The following is a 15728-nucleotide window of genomic DNA, read 5'->3' as shown; positions in this document are numbered from 1 at the left end:
GGTCAACCCATGATTTTTTACGCTTCGAATTATCATAAAGTATCCACTTTTCATCACCTGTAATGATTTGGTGCAGAAAATCCTTTTTCCGGAACCTTGAAAGCAAAGTGAGTGCCGTGTCACGCCGTCGATTTTTGTTGTCTTCAGACAGTACATGCGGAACCCATCTGCCATCCTTTTGAACTTTTTCCATTCCATGTAAACGTGTGGAAATGGCTTGTCGCGTAACGCCAAGTTGCTCTGCAAGCTCCTTTTCAGTTTGTGCAGAGTTTATATCCAACAATGCTTGCAGTTCGTCCGTTTCAATCTTTTGAGGGCGTCCAGCACGCAGTTCATTTTCAAGACTGAAATCTCCTTGGCGAAATTTTTGATACCACCTTTTACACGTAGCATAACTTACAGCGTTCTCTCCATATGCAACACACATCATTTCAGTGGCTTCAGCAGCATTTTTCTTCAGATGAAACGCGAAGTGGATGGAAAATCGAATATGCCCTTTTGTTATTGCCATCGTGAACACTGCTGATTTTAAGGTTATATGCATCAAACGCCAAATCGCACGATGTTTCGAAGGACCAAATGTCACTGCTTTAAAACCGCAAGAGGGCGGGAAAATTAACGCAATTTAAATTGTGGTTTCAGTAGTATGAAATCTAGGGCTCAGAACTTTCTTGCGCTTCTAATAAATGAATCAAGATAAATATACAGCAGCCTAAATTAGTTGAGTTTACTTTCTGCGTACAATGTATTCCATCTTGTCCTAGTGCCGCGTACTGTCGTCGTCGCCCAAATATTCGTTGTATTTGTGTGACCGCGTGATCGGTTTGTACCGTGAAGCTAAATTAACGATATCCGCAATGCTGAGAGGTGGCATGTCTAGAACAATTTCCCTGTTCGTTCCACTACGCGTTTGATCGATACCACCGCCGCCGTCACCACCACCATCCTGTTCGCCGTCGCTGCTAGAAATTCGGAGGTAAAATTCGCGCTCTGATACACCGATGCGTTGCAAGTAAATTCTCATGCGCTCGGGTTTTACGAATTCGCGTTTGAAGCGAGCGAAGTCGCCAGGTACTCAGTATTTGAACGCCCATGGCCGCGCTGCTGTGCGAAATATCATTGACGTTGTCCATCGAATCCGCCAGAAAGCGACCGGCCAAAGGGGCCAAAGACGCACGACTCGTCACATATCTGAAAAAGACGGCGATGCATCGCCGTCGAAACGCATCGTCCAAATTGTCCAATCGATTCGTTGTAAACACGCTGAAGTTATCCGTTACGCCGTAGTTATCCGTACCGTCGTTGGGCTCTAGTATCGTGAGAAACCGCGTGAGCAAGCTGTAATCGCCGCTGCTGATAGGCGGTGCGCCGCTGCTACCGCTGCGATTCTTCACCAAGCCATCCACTTCGTCTATGAGCAAAATAACATTGCGGCCGGTTACGTGAACCAAAACGCGCATACGTTCATACAGGATGCGCAAGTTCTTTTCCGTTTCGGATCGATATGAGGAGAGAAGATTCTCAGCGTTTACGAACGCCAAGTTGAGTCGCAATGTTTGCGCGACCGCGCGTGCAGCCGCGGTCTTGCCCGTATCCGGAGGACAGTACAAAATCATGTTGGCGTCGGCCTTCGTACGAGGTTTGCGCCCGTCCACAGTGAACCAGGAGACCGGTGATACTGGCTAAAATTCATATCTTGTTAAACACATGTAAATATCTAGCAATTACATGATTATATAAGGTTTTCGGCATCGCTGATTCCATTTCTGATGTCCAAATTTCGAAATTCAAAATGGCGGGTCCATATGGCGGATGAAAATACTAAAAATGGTCCAAATGTACTGAAATTTGGTATTAGTAGGTTTTCGGGGTCGCTGATTTCAAATCCGTATTCAAAAATCATAAATTCAAAATAGTGGATCCAATATGGCGGACGATTATTTCGACTTTGCTGAAGTAAAAAATTTTTAATTCAACATTGAAGATTTGTAACGGCCGAACTCCGCGGTTCGGTCGCTGCTACGCGTTTCGCGCGGATAATGCTCGTAGGAGTCCGGATTCGAGGAGGAGTAAAGCAGCGAGACACTTGATAATGGCAATCGAAATAACTTAGTTTTATTGTATTGTTACGTCCTGCAGATTTAACTAACAAAATTGTCTTTTCCTCTCGCGGATTTATATTTTCCTAATATAACTATAATAGGAATATATACATATATAAATATAAATTAGGAAACAGACCCATCTGGCGAATAGCCGTCGCGCCAAATGAAAGGCGATTCGGGAAAATTCAATAACAGGAAACAGTGCCCTGTTGTAAAAATCTACATCTTCGTTTAAAGTTTATATCTGGGTAGTGTTCGCCAAGTGTGTCCGTCGTCCTAGCTATAAAAATTTGAAACTCCGCGCTAACAAACCTTCAGTAAAACAAAGCAACTCAGAGCATTCCTGCTCTAAAACTTGAAACTTACATCTTCCCAATCCAAAACCATATGTGCCCTATCAGTCAACCAACAAAGCTTACTTCACTGATAGTCGTAAAATCTGATCTCAGCCTTTGATTTACGGCATTTTGATTTTTCCAGCCGGCCACTTGTATACATTTCTCTATCTCAAGAATCCACCACCTCCACGCTTGTCGCGCCTAATTCATTCAGCCAATCATATATCCACCTAAAACTATGAGACACCCACGCTCCACCCTTTAGCCCTTCCATATTCATATCTCCAAAAACTAACTGTCTCCTCCCACGATGTCTTTTAACTTTGCTTATGGCTGAGACTTTTTCCCACTAAGACCAATTCACCCCTTCCTCAAAGGCCATCTCTCTACCCTTTCTACCCTGATAGCTTCTTCCTCCGATTATCACTATAAAAACCGCGGTAATCCGCCTCCGCGACACACTACTTCTACTTCTACCATTACTTCTATTCTGAGAGACAGGAAAAAGAGCAGATTCACATTCACTTAGATTCTAGATTCAAAAGTCAGACCTGTAAAAACGCGTCCTTAGACTCAAATTCGTCTTCGGTTTTGTTTCGGCACTACACATACTCTTACGTCCTCTGTCTTTTTTTTTTGGGGGACAAAAATAAAAATTTAGAATCAGTGCTATTGTGCCATAATTGGACAATTGGAAGGGAGTCACACAACCCATCCCAACCTACAGAGCAGGAGCCGCCTATCAACCGTTATATCTTGTTCATTTCTCGCATCCCAGGAATCACCAGTAAGTTACATTTTCTTTGCTTACTAACTCTTTACTCATATTCCTTCCTCTTTTTTTTATTTCCTCCTTCTTTCACTTCTCATACACACACACATACATATACACAGTCATTCATCAATTGTATTAAACCGCGCCGTAACTCATTTTGTTTTTATACTCATTTTAATAAATCTGTTTATATTTCATTTTTTTCCAATTGATTTCAAAATCACATATACCCTTCCAACAGTCAACTCATGGTCCTATCCCCGGTAAAGGGATTCGCGTCCCTGACCGAAAAACGGACCGCTCGTCGTACGTCGGTGCCAGAATAAAGGGACCCGTCGGGTCCCTGACCCGTTCACTGACACGCGTGTACGAACGAGGTTCGCCTTACTCGCGAACGAAAGGGTTGCGTTCCTCCTCTAGGACGTAATAGTATGCTTACTGGGATACAAGAGTTCGGCCCCGAAGGCGGTGTCGCGGGTTGCGTCTACAGGGTGTTTGATAGCTGATCATGCAGACGAAAGTTGGAGATAGATTGGGTGTAGCCGAGAAGAAAAGTCATGTACAACAATGTCAAATTGCCAATAGTTACCGAGTTATTAATTAAAACATGTGAGCCAATGAGCGTGTAGAGAGCGGAGGGCGACCGCAGTAAGCACATAGACATTTGATACAGGCGGAGCCAGCGAGTGGCGGTAGGCGAGCGCGCGCGGTTGCGTTCCTCCTCTAGGACGTAACATACCAAAATTTTGGGGGCTCGTCCGGGATGATAAGAGTGACTGTTGAAAAGGGGTATGAATACGCGGTCTAAATCTGATAAAGACGAGGTGGAAAAAACTTTCCGCGGAGCTGTCGAGAATACACCACTTCGTCGTCCTCGCGAGTTAGAATCATCGGAACAACCTCAACATACATCTACACCATTCGTGCCACACAACCAACAAACTACCACTAATACCACTGAAACATTTCCTGCTCCTACATCTGACGTCGATACTTCAACTATCCGGAAAATTTTGAGTGCCCACTTTCTCTCAGCGCATTTGGTATAACTCATTCACCTCAAAGAACTAATAAACCCCCGAGTCCTATCGCAGAAGTATCTGTCGAAGAAACTAGTTTTTGCGCTGAACCTACGCGGTATAAATCTTTTGATAATTCCTTATATTCTCTCCGTCCGGTTGTCACAGAAAGTGAAATTGATCCCAGCAGTAAACTTACGGTAAAAGATCTTACGGAACAAGGCAATCATAGAGAACAATCTAATTTAGAACTTATTACAACCACAGAAACCATGAACGATAACGTAGTAACAAATAACTCTTCCGCTACTTTACGATATGCCGTAGAGGCTGTTCCTTTCTTTGATGGTTAATCTAAAATCTACCTGTAGAATATTTTATAGAAGGATGCGAATTAGCAAAGTCCATGTTACCGCCCGAAAACGAAAAATATTTGACTAAAATAATTCAAACTAGATTAACTGGCGACGCTCGTCATTCTGTACCAGACCAGGATTTCTCGCGGATTAATCAGTTAACAAATTTTTTGAAACATGTATACGGCTCTTCTAAAAGCTTAATGCAATTACAAGTTGAATTAGGACGAAATTATCAACGGGCCGATGAAACGGTACTCACATATGCAAATAGAACGAAAGCAATAGGCAAACGTATATTAGAGGCACACCGAACCACGAATAACGGAGCAATAGATCGCTCTTATAAAACATCATTAGAAAATGAATTGGTTCACAGTTTCATCAGAGGGCTGAAGCCTGAAATAGAGCAAAGAATTGCCAGAAATTTAGATGTAACCGCAACTGTAGAAAAAGCTTTAAGAATTGAAAAAGAATTACGGGATATTTTCGAAATACGTGGGTTGCAAGGTTTTCAAGTCAATATAGATTTATGTCAAATATGTAAAAAATCCGGTCATACAGCAGATAAATGTAAACTGATATTACAAAATGCAACAAAATCCTTGGGGATCGAAATCTTAGTCTGCCAAATTTACAAAAAACGAGGCCATAGTGCAGATAAATGTAGATTCCGGGAAGCTATCGGACAAAAGCCGGTAAAAATCGTACAAAGCGATTTCGTCTCATGTCAGATATGCTCTAAACCCGGTCATACTGTTCAAACTTGCCGTTCACTTAATAATCAGCAGGTTATATGCCAAAATTGCCAGAGACCTGGTCACGTCTCTAGAGATTGTAGAGATAATTCCCCTAATTTTACTAATATTATTTGTCAAATGTGCAATAAACCAGGTCATAACGCGAAGAATTGTTATTCAAATCCTAATCGGAATAATATTCCTAATAACGAAGTATGTCAATGGTGCGGGCGACGTGGACATCAAGCATCTCAATGTAGAGAAAGACAAGTTATTAATAGAAATTCTCCGAGAAATAACGTCCAAATTATTTGTCAAATCTGCAATAGAACGAGACATAGTGCTCGTAATTGTCGCGAAAATCGGTCATCGGAAAGTACTTCCAACTCTACAAGATTTAGCAAATCAATGTAGATATTGCAAGGAAACGGGGCACACAATAGAAAATTGCATTTTGAGAATCGAAAATAATCGTAAGAAACAGGGAAACTTTCAAGGGTCCCCGACGGCGAGCGCGAACCGGGGAGCCGACGGATCGGGGCGCCCAGTGATGACTGCACTAACAGAAAACACAATAATCGAGCTCCAATAATTAGACCGGTAGAAATTAATTTGAATAAAGAAAGCTGCGTGCCTACTATTCAGTTAAGTTTAAATGGAAATAATTATTTTGAAACTTTTATGTTGGATACGGGATCGGGACCCAACCTTATTAAAGAAGCTCGCATTTCAGGAACTCCAGACTTAGATTCAACGCATTTATTAAAATTAAACGGAATCAATAATTCACCCGTGCACACTATCGGAAAAATTACCAAGATAATTTTGGGAATTCCTGTCGACTTTCATGTAATTTCCGATGATTTTCCTATTCAATCTTGTGGGATATTAGGCAACGATTTTTTTCAACAAACTAAAGCTAAAATTGATTATTCAAAAGGTCACTTAGAAGTCTTAACCACTAAAATTCCTTTTTATTCACAAGAATCTGTAATAATTCCTGCGCACTCTAAAGCATTGTTTTTTGTGCGCATCGGAAATCCGCATATTAAAGAGGGATATTTACCCAAGATAACTATAGGAAAAAGTGTAGAAGTAGAATCAACCGGCTTAATAAAAAATATTGACGGTAAGGCTTACACTAACGTAATTAATTCTTTGGATACTGAGATAAAAATATTAATACCAACTATCAATATACGACCCGCGATTTTAAAGGATAACGAGAAGGATAACGATATTAAAGATGGAAATATTGAGAATAATAGAGATAACGAAAAACCTAAAGATAAAGGGGAACATATTCTTGACCGCGAAGAAAGAGAACCACGAAATGTGACATCATGCGACGGCTAAGGTACATTTAATTATATACAAATTAACTCAGCGGAGGAAAATCTCGCAACCCCTGTCGAATCAAGAAATGTTGAAAACAAAAATTTTGAAAAGGGGAATCAGTCTCAACTTCCCCGCCTAGTGACGAAAATTCAGAATAAGGAGCAAGGAGCGACCTTCCATGCTCCTATTAAACAAAAAGAAAAAATTAATCAACAAAAAATGTTCGAATCGACTCTTCTTGTAGGATTAGGCAAAAGCTTAGATAAGATTTCAAGGGAAAATTCCCAATTCTCCTATCCAAACCACGATCCTCCCGACCAAGGAGACAATTTCCAGATTCCTCGTCCAAGGGAGAAAGTGGGTAACCAGGAGGAAAAATCTCTTGAAATATATAATAACTCTAAGGGAAATACTCTAAAAACTAATGAAAGTATATATATAATCGAAGAAGAGTCACACGATAAAATACAATCGTATTATTCAGAATATAATTTCTCAAATGTAACTGAAAAGATATGTACAAAATTTAATGAAACTCAAGAGGGAATATTTAAGGCTTCCTATGAAAGTGTTAAAACTCAAAAAATTAAAAAATGCAATGAGAATTATACAGATAGAAATGAAAATATTATAAATGATGCTAACTGTGTGCCAGTAATTGATCTTTCAATTTTCCCTCGTAACCAGGAATCTTTACAATCTTCCGACCAAAATAATGCAATTGAATTTAAATGTAATCACGCTTCTAATAACAATACGACAGTTCTAGCTCTCCCAGTCTCAACTACAAATGCTGGTAAGCCTGCAGCAGCCGATTTCTTGACGAACGGACGAAACATTGACTCAACGATACGACGGAACAAAACAACAGTGCAATATAGACACTGCCACTTATCTCAATAACAATTTCATTAATTCAAAGTTGCATACAAACGTTCTCCAAATAAATTCAACCGACAACCATGATGACGAACGATTAGACAGACTATTTGACCTAATGGATTTTAACCATTTAAATAAAAACGAAATTAGTAGTATAATTGCATTAATACATTCTCATCAAGATTGCTTCTATTTGCCTGGAGAACAACTGACTTCGACGCACGTACTGCAACATCGCATACCGACCATAGACGAATATCCAATTAATACAAAACAATATAGATTTCCTCAAATTCACAAACAAGAAATTGACAAACAAGTACAAGAACTATTAGCCAATAGTATTATTCGGCCTTCTCAATCGCCGTATAATACTCCAATTTGGATTGTACCCAAAAAGGCAGACCAATTGGGCAATAAGCGATGGCGTATGGTATTGGATTTTCGTTTATTAAATGATAAAACTATTGGAGACGCTTATCCGTTACCTAATATAATCGATATCCTAGATCAACTCGGTGGAGCTCAATATTTTTCTGTATTTGATTTAGCTTCAGGATTCCATCAAATTGAAATGGATCCTCGCGATAGACATAAAACCGCGTTTACCACACCTTTTGGACATTATGAGTTTAATCGTATGCCTTTCGGTTTAAAAAATGCTCCTGCAACTTTTCAGCGATTAATGGACATCGTTTTATCGGGAATACAAGGACAGGAAGCATTTGTTTACTTGGATGATATTGTAGTATACGCATCATCTCTAGAAGAACACAAACATAAATTCGAAAAATTAATGCAACGACTCAAAGAAGCTAATTTAAAATTACAACCCGATAAATGTCAATTTTTACGCAGAGAAGTCAATTATTTAGGTCATGTGATTAGCAATGGAGGAGTGAAACCGGATCCTAAAAAACTAGAAGCTGTACACGAATTTCCAATACCAAAAACACCAAGAAATATTAAACAATTTTTGGGATTAGCGGGGTATTACAGGAGATTTATTCCTGAATTTTCTAAACTATCAAGACCTTTAACACAACTATTAAAAAAGGAAATACCTTTCCAATGGGGATTAGAACAGCAACAATCATTCACAATACTAAAGAACGAATTATGTAAGGAACCTGTGCTGCAATACCCCGATTTCTCAAAATCATTTATTTTAACAACCGACGCATCCGGTTATGCCATAGGCGGAATTCTATCTCAAGGAGTTATTAATAAGGATCGACCTATAGCTTACGCATTTCGTACCCTGAGTGAGAATGAAATAAAATATGATACTTACGAAAAGGAAGCTTTAGCAATAATATATTGTGTTAAGCATTTTAGACCGTATTTATACGGAAGAAAATTCACTCTTGTAACAGATCATAAACCTCTAATGTGGTTTAAGAACGCTCAGGATGCGAACATGCGAATACTTCGATGGAGATTGAAATTATCTGAGTATGATTATGATGTAGTTTATAAGGCCGGGAAAACTAATGTAAATGCGGATGCATTGTCACGGAATCCTATTGACTCACCTTCAAAGGATTGCAAGATGATAAATACAAGAAGCAAATTAAATCTAAATGATCCAAAGGATGCAGAAATTATTCAACGCCTTCTTGAAGAAGACAGCGACATTGAAGAATCACACGAAGAAGACGGTCACGAAGGACATCTCACAAATGATCACCCACATATCGAGGAATTAACCGAGGAGAACGTTCGCGACACGCATCCTTCCGACGACCGCGCACTGACTGTGGAATCTCTCGAGAATATTTCGCCACTGACCGACGGAGAAACAATGGAATTACCAAAAACACAAACAGTGGAGGCCTTGGTCCATATGCCTGGACCTACGAATACTGAATGCAGGGATTCTGCACAGGGACCTACCGAAGCCTCTCGGGCTATTATGACCCGAAGTCGAGCGAAACAGCTGACCCAAACAGCCGAACCATATGAAGAGGTCGTAAAACCGAAGAAACAAAACCTACCGCCGAAACCTCTGCCTGAGGACACGGACGAAGAAGACAATGACTGCGAACCACTTGCAACAATTAATACGAAATCACAAAGCAAAGAAAGCAATTTGATAGACTCCAGAGATTTACATTTCCTACGCAAAGAAATTTGCTATATTTTACATATTTTAGGGAATCCTGTGGATGATGGAGAAATAAATTATTCGAAAGACAAGAAATGCCGAAAGTTACAAATCTATCAATAAGCATCGCAAAATTTATAAAAAGAAACAAGAGGTATCACATTATATTACCGATTAGCGAAGATCAGAAGGAAGGCCCAACTATGATATTAAAAAATATATAACACAAGCAATAATCAATTTGCGACAAACTGCTGAGAGTATGAATCTCGCAAGTATAAGTGTAGCCAAGAGCGAATATATTCTGAATGTACCATGGAACGATATCAAAACTAAATTTCAGACAGGATTCTTGGATTCAGCCATACGAATAATTATTTGCAAAGGCTTGATCAAATATCCACCAGGAGATATACGCGAAGCAATACTTCAGGAAATGCATTGCACTCCAGTAGGAGGCCACAGAGGAGTAACTAAAACATACAACAGAATTCGTCAGAATTATTATTGGGAAAATCTGAAATCAGATGTCCGACGTCATATTCGACAATGTCTGCAATGCCAGTTAAAGAAATTGGTCCGAGTAAAAACTAAACAACCTATGGTAATAACGGATACTCCAGGATGGACATTCGATAAAATTGCCATGGATATAGTAGGACCATTACCACTTACTAAAAATGGTAACGAATATATTCTCACAATGCAAGATCAACTAAGTAAATTCAGCTTAGCCGTACCATTACCGGATCAAACTGCTGCAACAATAGCCGATAAATTTGTGAAGAGATTTATCGCTATTTTTGGACCACCTAAAGCTGTGCTCACCGACCAAGGAAGAAATTTCATCAGCGATCTAATAAGGAAAGTAGCAAAATACTACAGAATACGAAGGTTTCGTACAACTGCCTTCCATCCACAATCAAATGGTTCCTTGGAAAGATCTCACCACGCACTAGGAGAATATTTGAAACAATACGCAACCAATGAAAAGGAATGGGATGAATGGGTAGACTTAGCGATACAAAATTACAATACTTGCATACATGAAGGCACTAAACACACACCATACGAATTAGTTTTCGGTAGACCCGCGAGAATGCCGTCAAACGAACCATTACTCGAAGACGACAAAATAAAAACATATGATGATTACTTGATACAACTATTTACTCGATTACACAAAATGCAATTACAAGCAAATGACAATTTGACTGACGCTAAAGTAAAATCTAAGGGCTATTACGATAAAAAAATTAATCCTCAGACTTTTAAACCGGGAGATTATGTCTTCTTATTAAAGGGACCTAAACCCGGAAAATTCGGAGATCAATACACTGGGCCACACGAAGTACTAGAAATAATAAACAGAAATAATGTCAGAATCAAATTGCAAAAGAACAGCCGTATCGTTCATCCTAATAGACTTCGGATATCTTACATCATTCCAGTAAACAAGAATAAAGTTTAATGATTAGGATAATCACAATTTCAGATGATCGTGGGATCATTCTGCTTATTCTCACCTTATATCTTCCCGCTATCAAGGGAATAATCGGATATGATTGCGGTTCAGCTTCATCCAACATAACCACCGTATCGCTTCTCACTATCGAAGAATGCGACATACCGCCACAGAAGGTCAACTCCACCAAATTAAAATTGCAATTATTGCAAGCCAACGATTTCCATTCTGTAATGGTAAGACAATGCAAGGTGGAAATAGATCGTATTGTAAGAAGATGTGGAATGCACTCTCATACATGGACGTAGCAAATGGCAAATACGCATATATTCAGGAAACGTCTCGTCAAGAATGCTTACGTATGCACTGGCATAGCACAGCTAGACTAGGAACCCATATATATCAGGATTAAAAATTAATCAAACTATAAGTAGGCCAGTAACTTTGGCGGGAAAAGTTGAAAATGGCGGTACATGTTATGGAAGCGCTTTCACCGACGATTATGGAAGCTGGACAAGCGTTGTAGTATTAGCGAATGTAAAGATTACATTACAAGAATACAGTGCAACGGTAAAACTTAACGCCAATCAAGTGGTGCTCAGATCAGGGGTTTATTGCGAATTAAAAGCCGCACATTGCGTCGATATCGAAGGAGGAAATACTTATTGGGACACCATACCAGATGATTCATGCAAAGGGAGCAGTTATGGAGTTTTATTCGACGGATACGCTATCAAAATGCAAGACAGCACTGACGCCGGATCCCAAACGGTATATTCTATTACTACACAGGATACTACCTTCGCTCTAGCAAGTAGAGGCGAGGTAAAGGCCTGCGGTTACCCCTTAGTAAAAACGGAGCACCCGAAACTGTTTATCTTTGAAACCTTCACTGACCTGAGTATCTTCAAAAAGATACACAACCCGGCAAACACAGACATCTTTACATATATGAACTCCAAATTCGTGTATGTAGAAAAACATTTCCGAGCACAATTAAATCAGCTTTACAGGAATATGTTATATCAGCAATGCTATCTCAAGCAGAAAATGCTACAGAACGCACTGGCGATAGCAACTCAATCTCCAGATATATTTGCATATCATTTCATGAAAGCATCAGGTTATACTTCGATATTAGCCGGAGAAGTAATACACATCATTAAATGTGTACCAGTGGAAGTTCAAGTAGCTCGAACGCCCAACTGCTATACTCAACTTCCGGTAATAAGAGAAAATGAAACATATTATTTAGCACCACAAACTCACTTACTGCTTCGCCAAGGAACACAGGTCAACTGCAACCTCTTAGCACCTGTGATGTACCAATTAGGAGAAGATTGGTACAAAATGGTGCCAAATCCGATAAAATCCATTCCGCCAACAACTTTGAAACCTATGACTAAACCAGAATGGAAATACACCAGTCCTGGAGCACTGGCCACCAGCGGCATTTACAGCCAATCGGATCTCGACGAATTCAAAGATCATATCTTATTCCCAGCAGAACGACCTGCCGTTCTCAATACAATGGCTCGAGCAATGATGGGCCACAGCGCTACGATCCATGGAGGATCATTTACAAACCTTCTAGACGAAGCTTCATTAGAAAAACTAGCCACTTCAACTTGGAACAAAATCTGGGGACGATTTTTGATTTTCGGCAACATTAGTGCTGGAATAATGGGAATCTTCCTTATTTTTCGGTTTATTAAACTATTACTGGACACCATTTTACATGGTTTAGCACTACACTCAATATATGGGTGTTCCTGTTATTTAATAGGAGCTCTCTGGGACTCTCTTACACAATTATTAATTCTAATCGGCGGGAAGAAGACCACCAAAATCAATAAAGATTTCACCGAGTTACAAGAACTCAATGGTGGATCTAGTAATCCTCCTATTACCACCGAACCACATCCTACTACTAGCACTGGATATCATAGTCTTCGTCCTTCACTCCCTCAAAAGGAGACTACTACTTACTCTCTCACTCTCAAACCATAAAGGTCAATCGTTGCAAGCCTCATTATTTCTTTTTCACTGTTATCAATTTAGCAGAAATGGCAATAGAACATATCAACACGGAGAAATTGTGCCGTGGGCGACTTCCAGTATATGTCACCCACGTGGAGTCTCCCACACTCTTCTGGGTACAACTCCAGTTCAACCGGGAAGAAGTCTCGGAATTACAAGCCGAGATCAAATGGAAGATGGAACGACACGCGAAGAAGTACCACATGTTTCCGCACGCAGTCAAAACTGGACTCGTCGTGGCAGTAAAAGATTGCGGCGAGTGGTATCGCGGAACCATTACCCATGTCGGTGGTTCTACTGCCGTAATCACCCTGGGTGATTGGGGACGCATCATTAAAAAACCAATGACACAATTGTACAACCTACCGCAACGATACCACTTAATGGCATGGCAGGCTATAGGCTGTGGACTACACGAGGTTAGATCCGTAGAATCTGCGGCCCGCTGGCTAAAAAGACAATAGAGATTACCAAACTACTTGCCGAAAACGAAATAGGTTACATGGTGATCAAGCGACCTGTAGGGAAAACAGGGGCAGACATTGACCTCTATTTAGAACGGCCCGGACAAATAGGACTCGCGGACTTGAAAAGGGACCTAGTAGCGATAAACCTCGCTATAGAAACAAACAAAAATTACAGGCCATTTCCCTCAATATAAGGAATATATACTCTTATAATAATACCTATTATATACTTTCATATATATATATATAATATCTTTCTTTTATATATCCTTTTTTTATATATTCATATATATATATTTTTATATACTCTTATATGCTTATATACTTTTATACTTTTATATACTCGCACACTTTACATACTTTTATGCTTTTATACACTAACACATATTCTTACATGTTACATATATATTGTATTACGTACCACATGCATTTATACTATATATCGTATTATACATCATACACAAAAAAAAATATATATATATATATAATTTTAATAAATATATATATAAATAAAAATTTTGTAATAAAAATAATAAAAAAAAAGAGAGAAAAGAAAATATTTATAATAATTTATAATGATGATACAAAGTATAACACTGAATTTCCTTTTCTTTATAAGATACTATTTCAATATTATTTTCTTTTTTTCTCTATACATATATATATATAGAAGGACGAAAAAAGGAAGGAAGGGGTTTTGGTGGTCGCCTTCTCTTTCCTCCTTCTAAACAAACACGAATTATTATAATTAAGCTCTTCTAATTATATTTATCAGATGATTTACGAATAATTGCGTCAATCTCCTCGAAGTATTTTTTCCAGATTATTTTATAACATATTTAAGCAGACAACCTAGCAGGTTCTAACCGCAAAAAGGGATAACCATACTGCAACCCGAAACACGAACTACCGGACTAAAAAGGAAAGAGGATCCGAAGCCTGCCACCTTGCGCTTACTAGCAATAAAACAACACACATGTGAAAACTCAAGGACCATATCAGCTACAAATGAGTATTTTAATTGCGAAATCAAATCGACTATATTACAATCTACACTCAATTACACACAATTAATACGATTTTAACAATACACTACGTAGGCAAATGTTGGCGGCCCCAACATTTGTCTAAGGCAGGGGGTGTTACGTCCTGCAGATTTAACTAACAAAATTGTCTTTCCCTCTCGCGGATTTATATTCTCCTAATATAACTATAATAGGAATATATACATATATAAATATAAATTAGGAAACAGACCCATCTGGCGAACAGCCGTCGCGCCAAATGAAAGGCGATTCGGGAAAATTCCATAACAGGAAACAGTGCCCTGTTGTAAAAATCTACGTCTTCGTTTAAAGTTTATATCTGGGTAGTGTTCGCCAAGTGTGTCCGTCGTCCTAGCTATAAAAATTTGAAACTCCGCGCTAACAAACCTTCAGTAAAACAAAGCAACTCAGAGCATTCCTGCTCTAAAAACTTGAAACTTACATCTTCCCAATCCAAAACCATATGTGCCCTATCAGTCAACCAACAAAGCTTACTTCACTGATAGTCGTAAATCTGATCTCAGCCTTTGATTTACGGCATTTTGATTTTTCCAGCCGGCCACTTGTATACATTTCTCTATCTCAAGAATCCACCACCTCCACGCTTGTCGCGTCTAATTCATTCAGCCAATCATATATTCACCTAAAACTATGAGACACCCACGCTCCACCCTTTAGCCCTTCCATATTCATATCTCCAAAAACTAACTGTCTCCTCCCACGATGTCTTTTAACTTTCTTAATGGCTGAGACTTTTTCCCACTAAGACCAATTCACTCCTTCCTCAAAGGCCATCTCTCTACCCCACCCTGATAGCTTCTGCCTCCGATTATCACTATAAAAACCGCGGTAATCCGCCTCCGCGACACACTACTTCTACTTCTTTACTTCTATTCTGAGAGACAGGAAAAAGAGCAGATTCACATTCACTTAGATTCTAGATTCAAAAGTCAGACCTGTAAAAACGCGTCCTTAGACTCAAATCTCTTCGGTTTTGTTTCGGCACTACACATACTCTTACGTCCTCTGTCTTTTTTTTTTTGGGGACAA

At 39.3% G+C, this 15728-nt stretch overlaps 3 protein-coding genes across 3 annotated transcripts; 2 read left to right on the top strand and 1 right to left on the bottom strand.

Annotated features, from left to right (window-relative positions):
• Positions 1 to 760: 760 nt before the first annotated feature.
• LOC112588242 (transitional endoplasmic reticulum ATPase homolog 1-like) lies at positions 761 to 1764 on the bottom strand. The gene is made up of 3 exons (XM_025297469.1): positions 1729 to 1764; positions 1076 to 1682; positions 761 to 990 (listed from the first exon to the last, which is right to left on the bottom strand). The coding sequence occupies exons 1-3, from the start codon at positions 1762 to 1764 to the stop codon at positions 761 to 763; spliced, it is 873 nt and encodes a 290-aa protein (XP_025153254.1).
• A 3032-nt stretch (positions 1765 to 4796) lies between these two features.
• Positions 4797 to 6689, top strand: LOC112588240 (uncharacterized). Its single transcript, XM_025297468.1, has 2 exons — positions 4797 to 5546; positions 6552 to 6689. Exons 1-2 carry the CDS (start codon positions 4797 to 4799, stop codon positions 6687 to 6689), a joined length of 888 nt encoding a protein of 295 aa, XP_025153253.1.
• A 4477-nt stretch (positions 6690 to 11166) lies between these two features.
• Positions 11167 to 13135, top strand: LOC112588239 (uncharacterized). The gene is made up of 2 exons (XM_025297467.1): positions 11167 to 11376; positions 11682 to 13135. The coding sequence occupies exons 1-2, from the start codon at positions 11280 to 11282 to the stop codon at positions 13133 to 13135; spliced, it is 1551 nt and encodes a 516-aa protein (XP_025153252.1). The 5' UTR covers positions 11167 to 11279.
• Positions 13136 to 15728: the final 2593 nt, after the last annotated feature.

This window comes from Harpegnathos saltator, unplaced genomic scaffold (genome assembly GCF_003227715.2).
Source record: "Harpegnathos saltator strain DR-91 unplaced genomic scaffold, Hsal_v8.6 scaffold179, whole genome shotgun sequence".
Taxonomy (NCBI): Eukaryota; Metazoa; Arthropoda; class Insecta; order Hymenoptera; family Formicidae; genus Harpegnathos; species Harpegnathos saltator.
The sequence above is the reverse complement of the archived record's forward strand: the minus strand, read 5'-3'. Positions and strand labels throughout refer to the sequence as shown.

Bases quoted from the DNA above. Each gene is read 5' to 3' on its own strand.
- LOC112588242 (XM_025297469.1), bottom strand. From the start codon at position 1,764: ATGGAATCAGCGATGCCGAAAACCTTATATAATCAT. The intron at 1,683-1,728 runs GTAATTGCTAGA...TATGAATTTTAG, and splicing joins CGAAAACCTTATATAATCAT to CCAGTATCACCGGTCTCCTG. The intron at 991-1,075 runs GTACCTGGCGAC...TCGGTGTATCAG, and splicing joins CATGGGCGTTCAAATACTGA to AGCGCGAATTTTACCTCCGA.
- LOC112588240 (XM_025297468.1), top strand. From the start codon at position 4,797: ATGCAATTACAAGTTGAATTAGGACGAAATTATCAACGGGCCGATGAA. The intron at 5,547-6,551 runs GTATGTCAATGG...GCGATTTTAAAG, and splicing joins ATAATATTCCTAATAACGAA to GATAACGAGAAGGATAACGA.
- LOC112588239 (XM_025297467.1), top strand. From the start codon at position 11,280: ATGCGACATACCGCCACAGAAGGTCAACTCCACCAAATTAAAATTGCA. The intron at 11,377-11,681 runs GTGGAAATAGAT...TTACATTACAAG, and splicing joins TAATGGTAAGACAATGCAAG to AATACAGTGCAACGGTAAAA.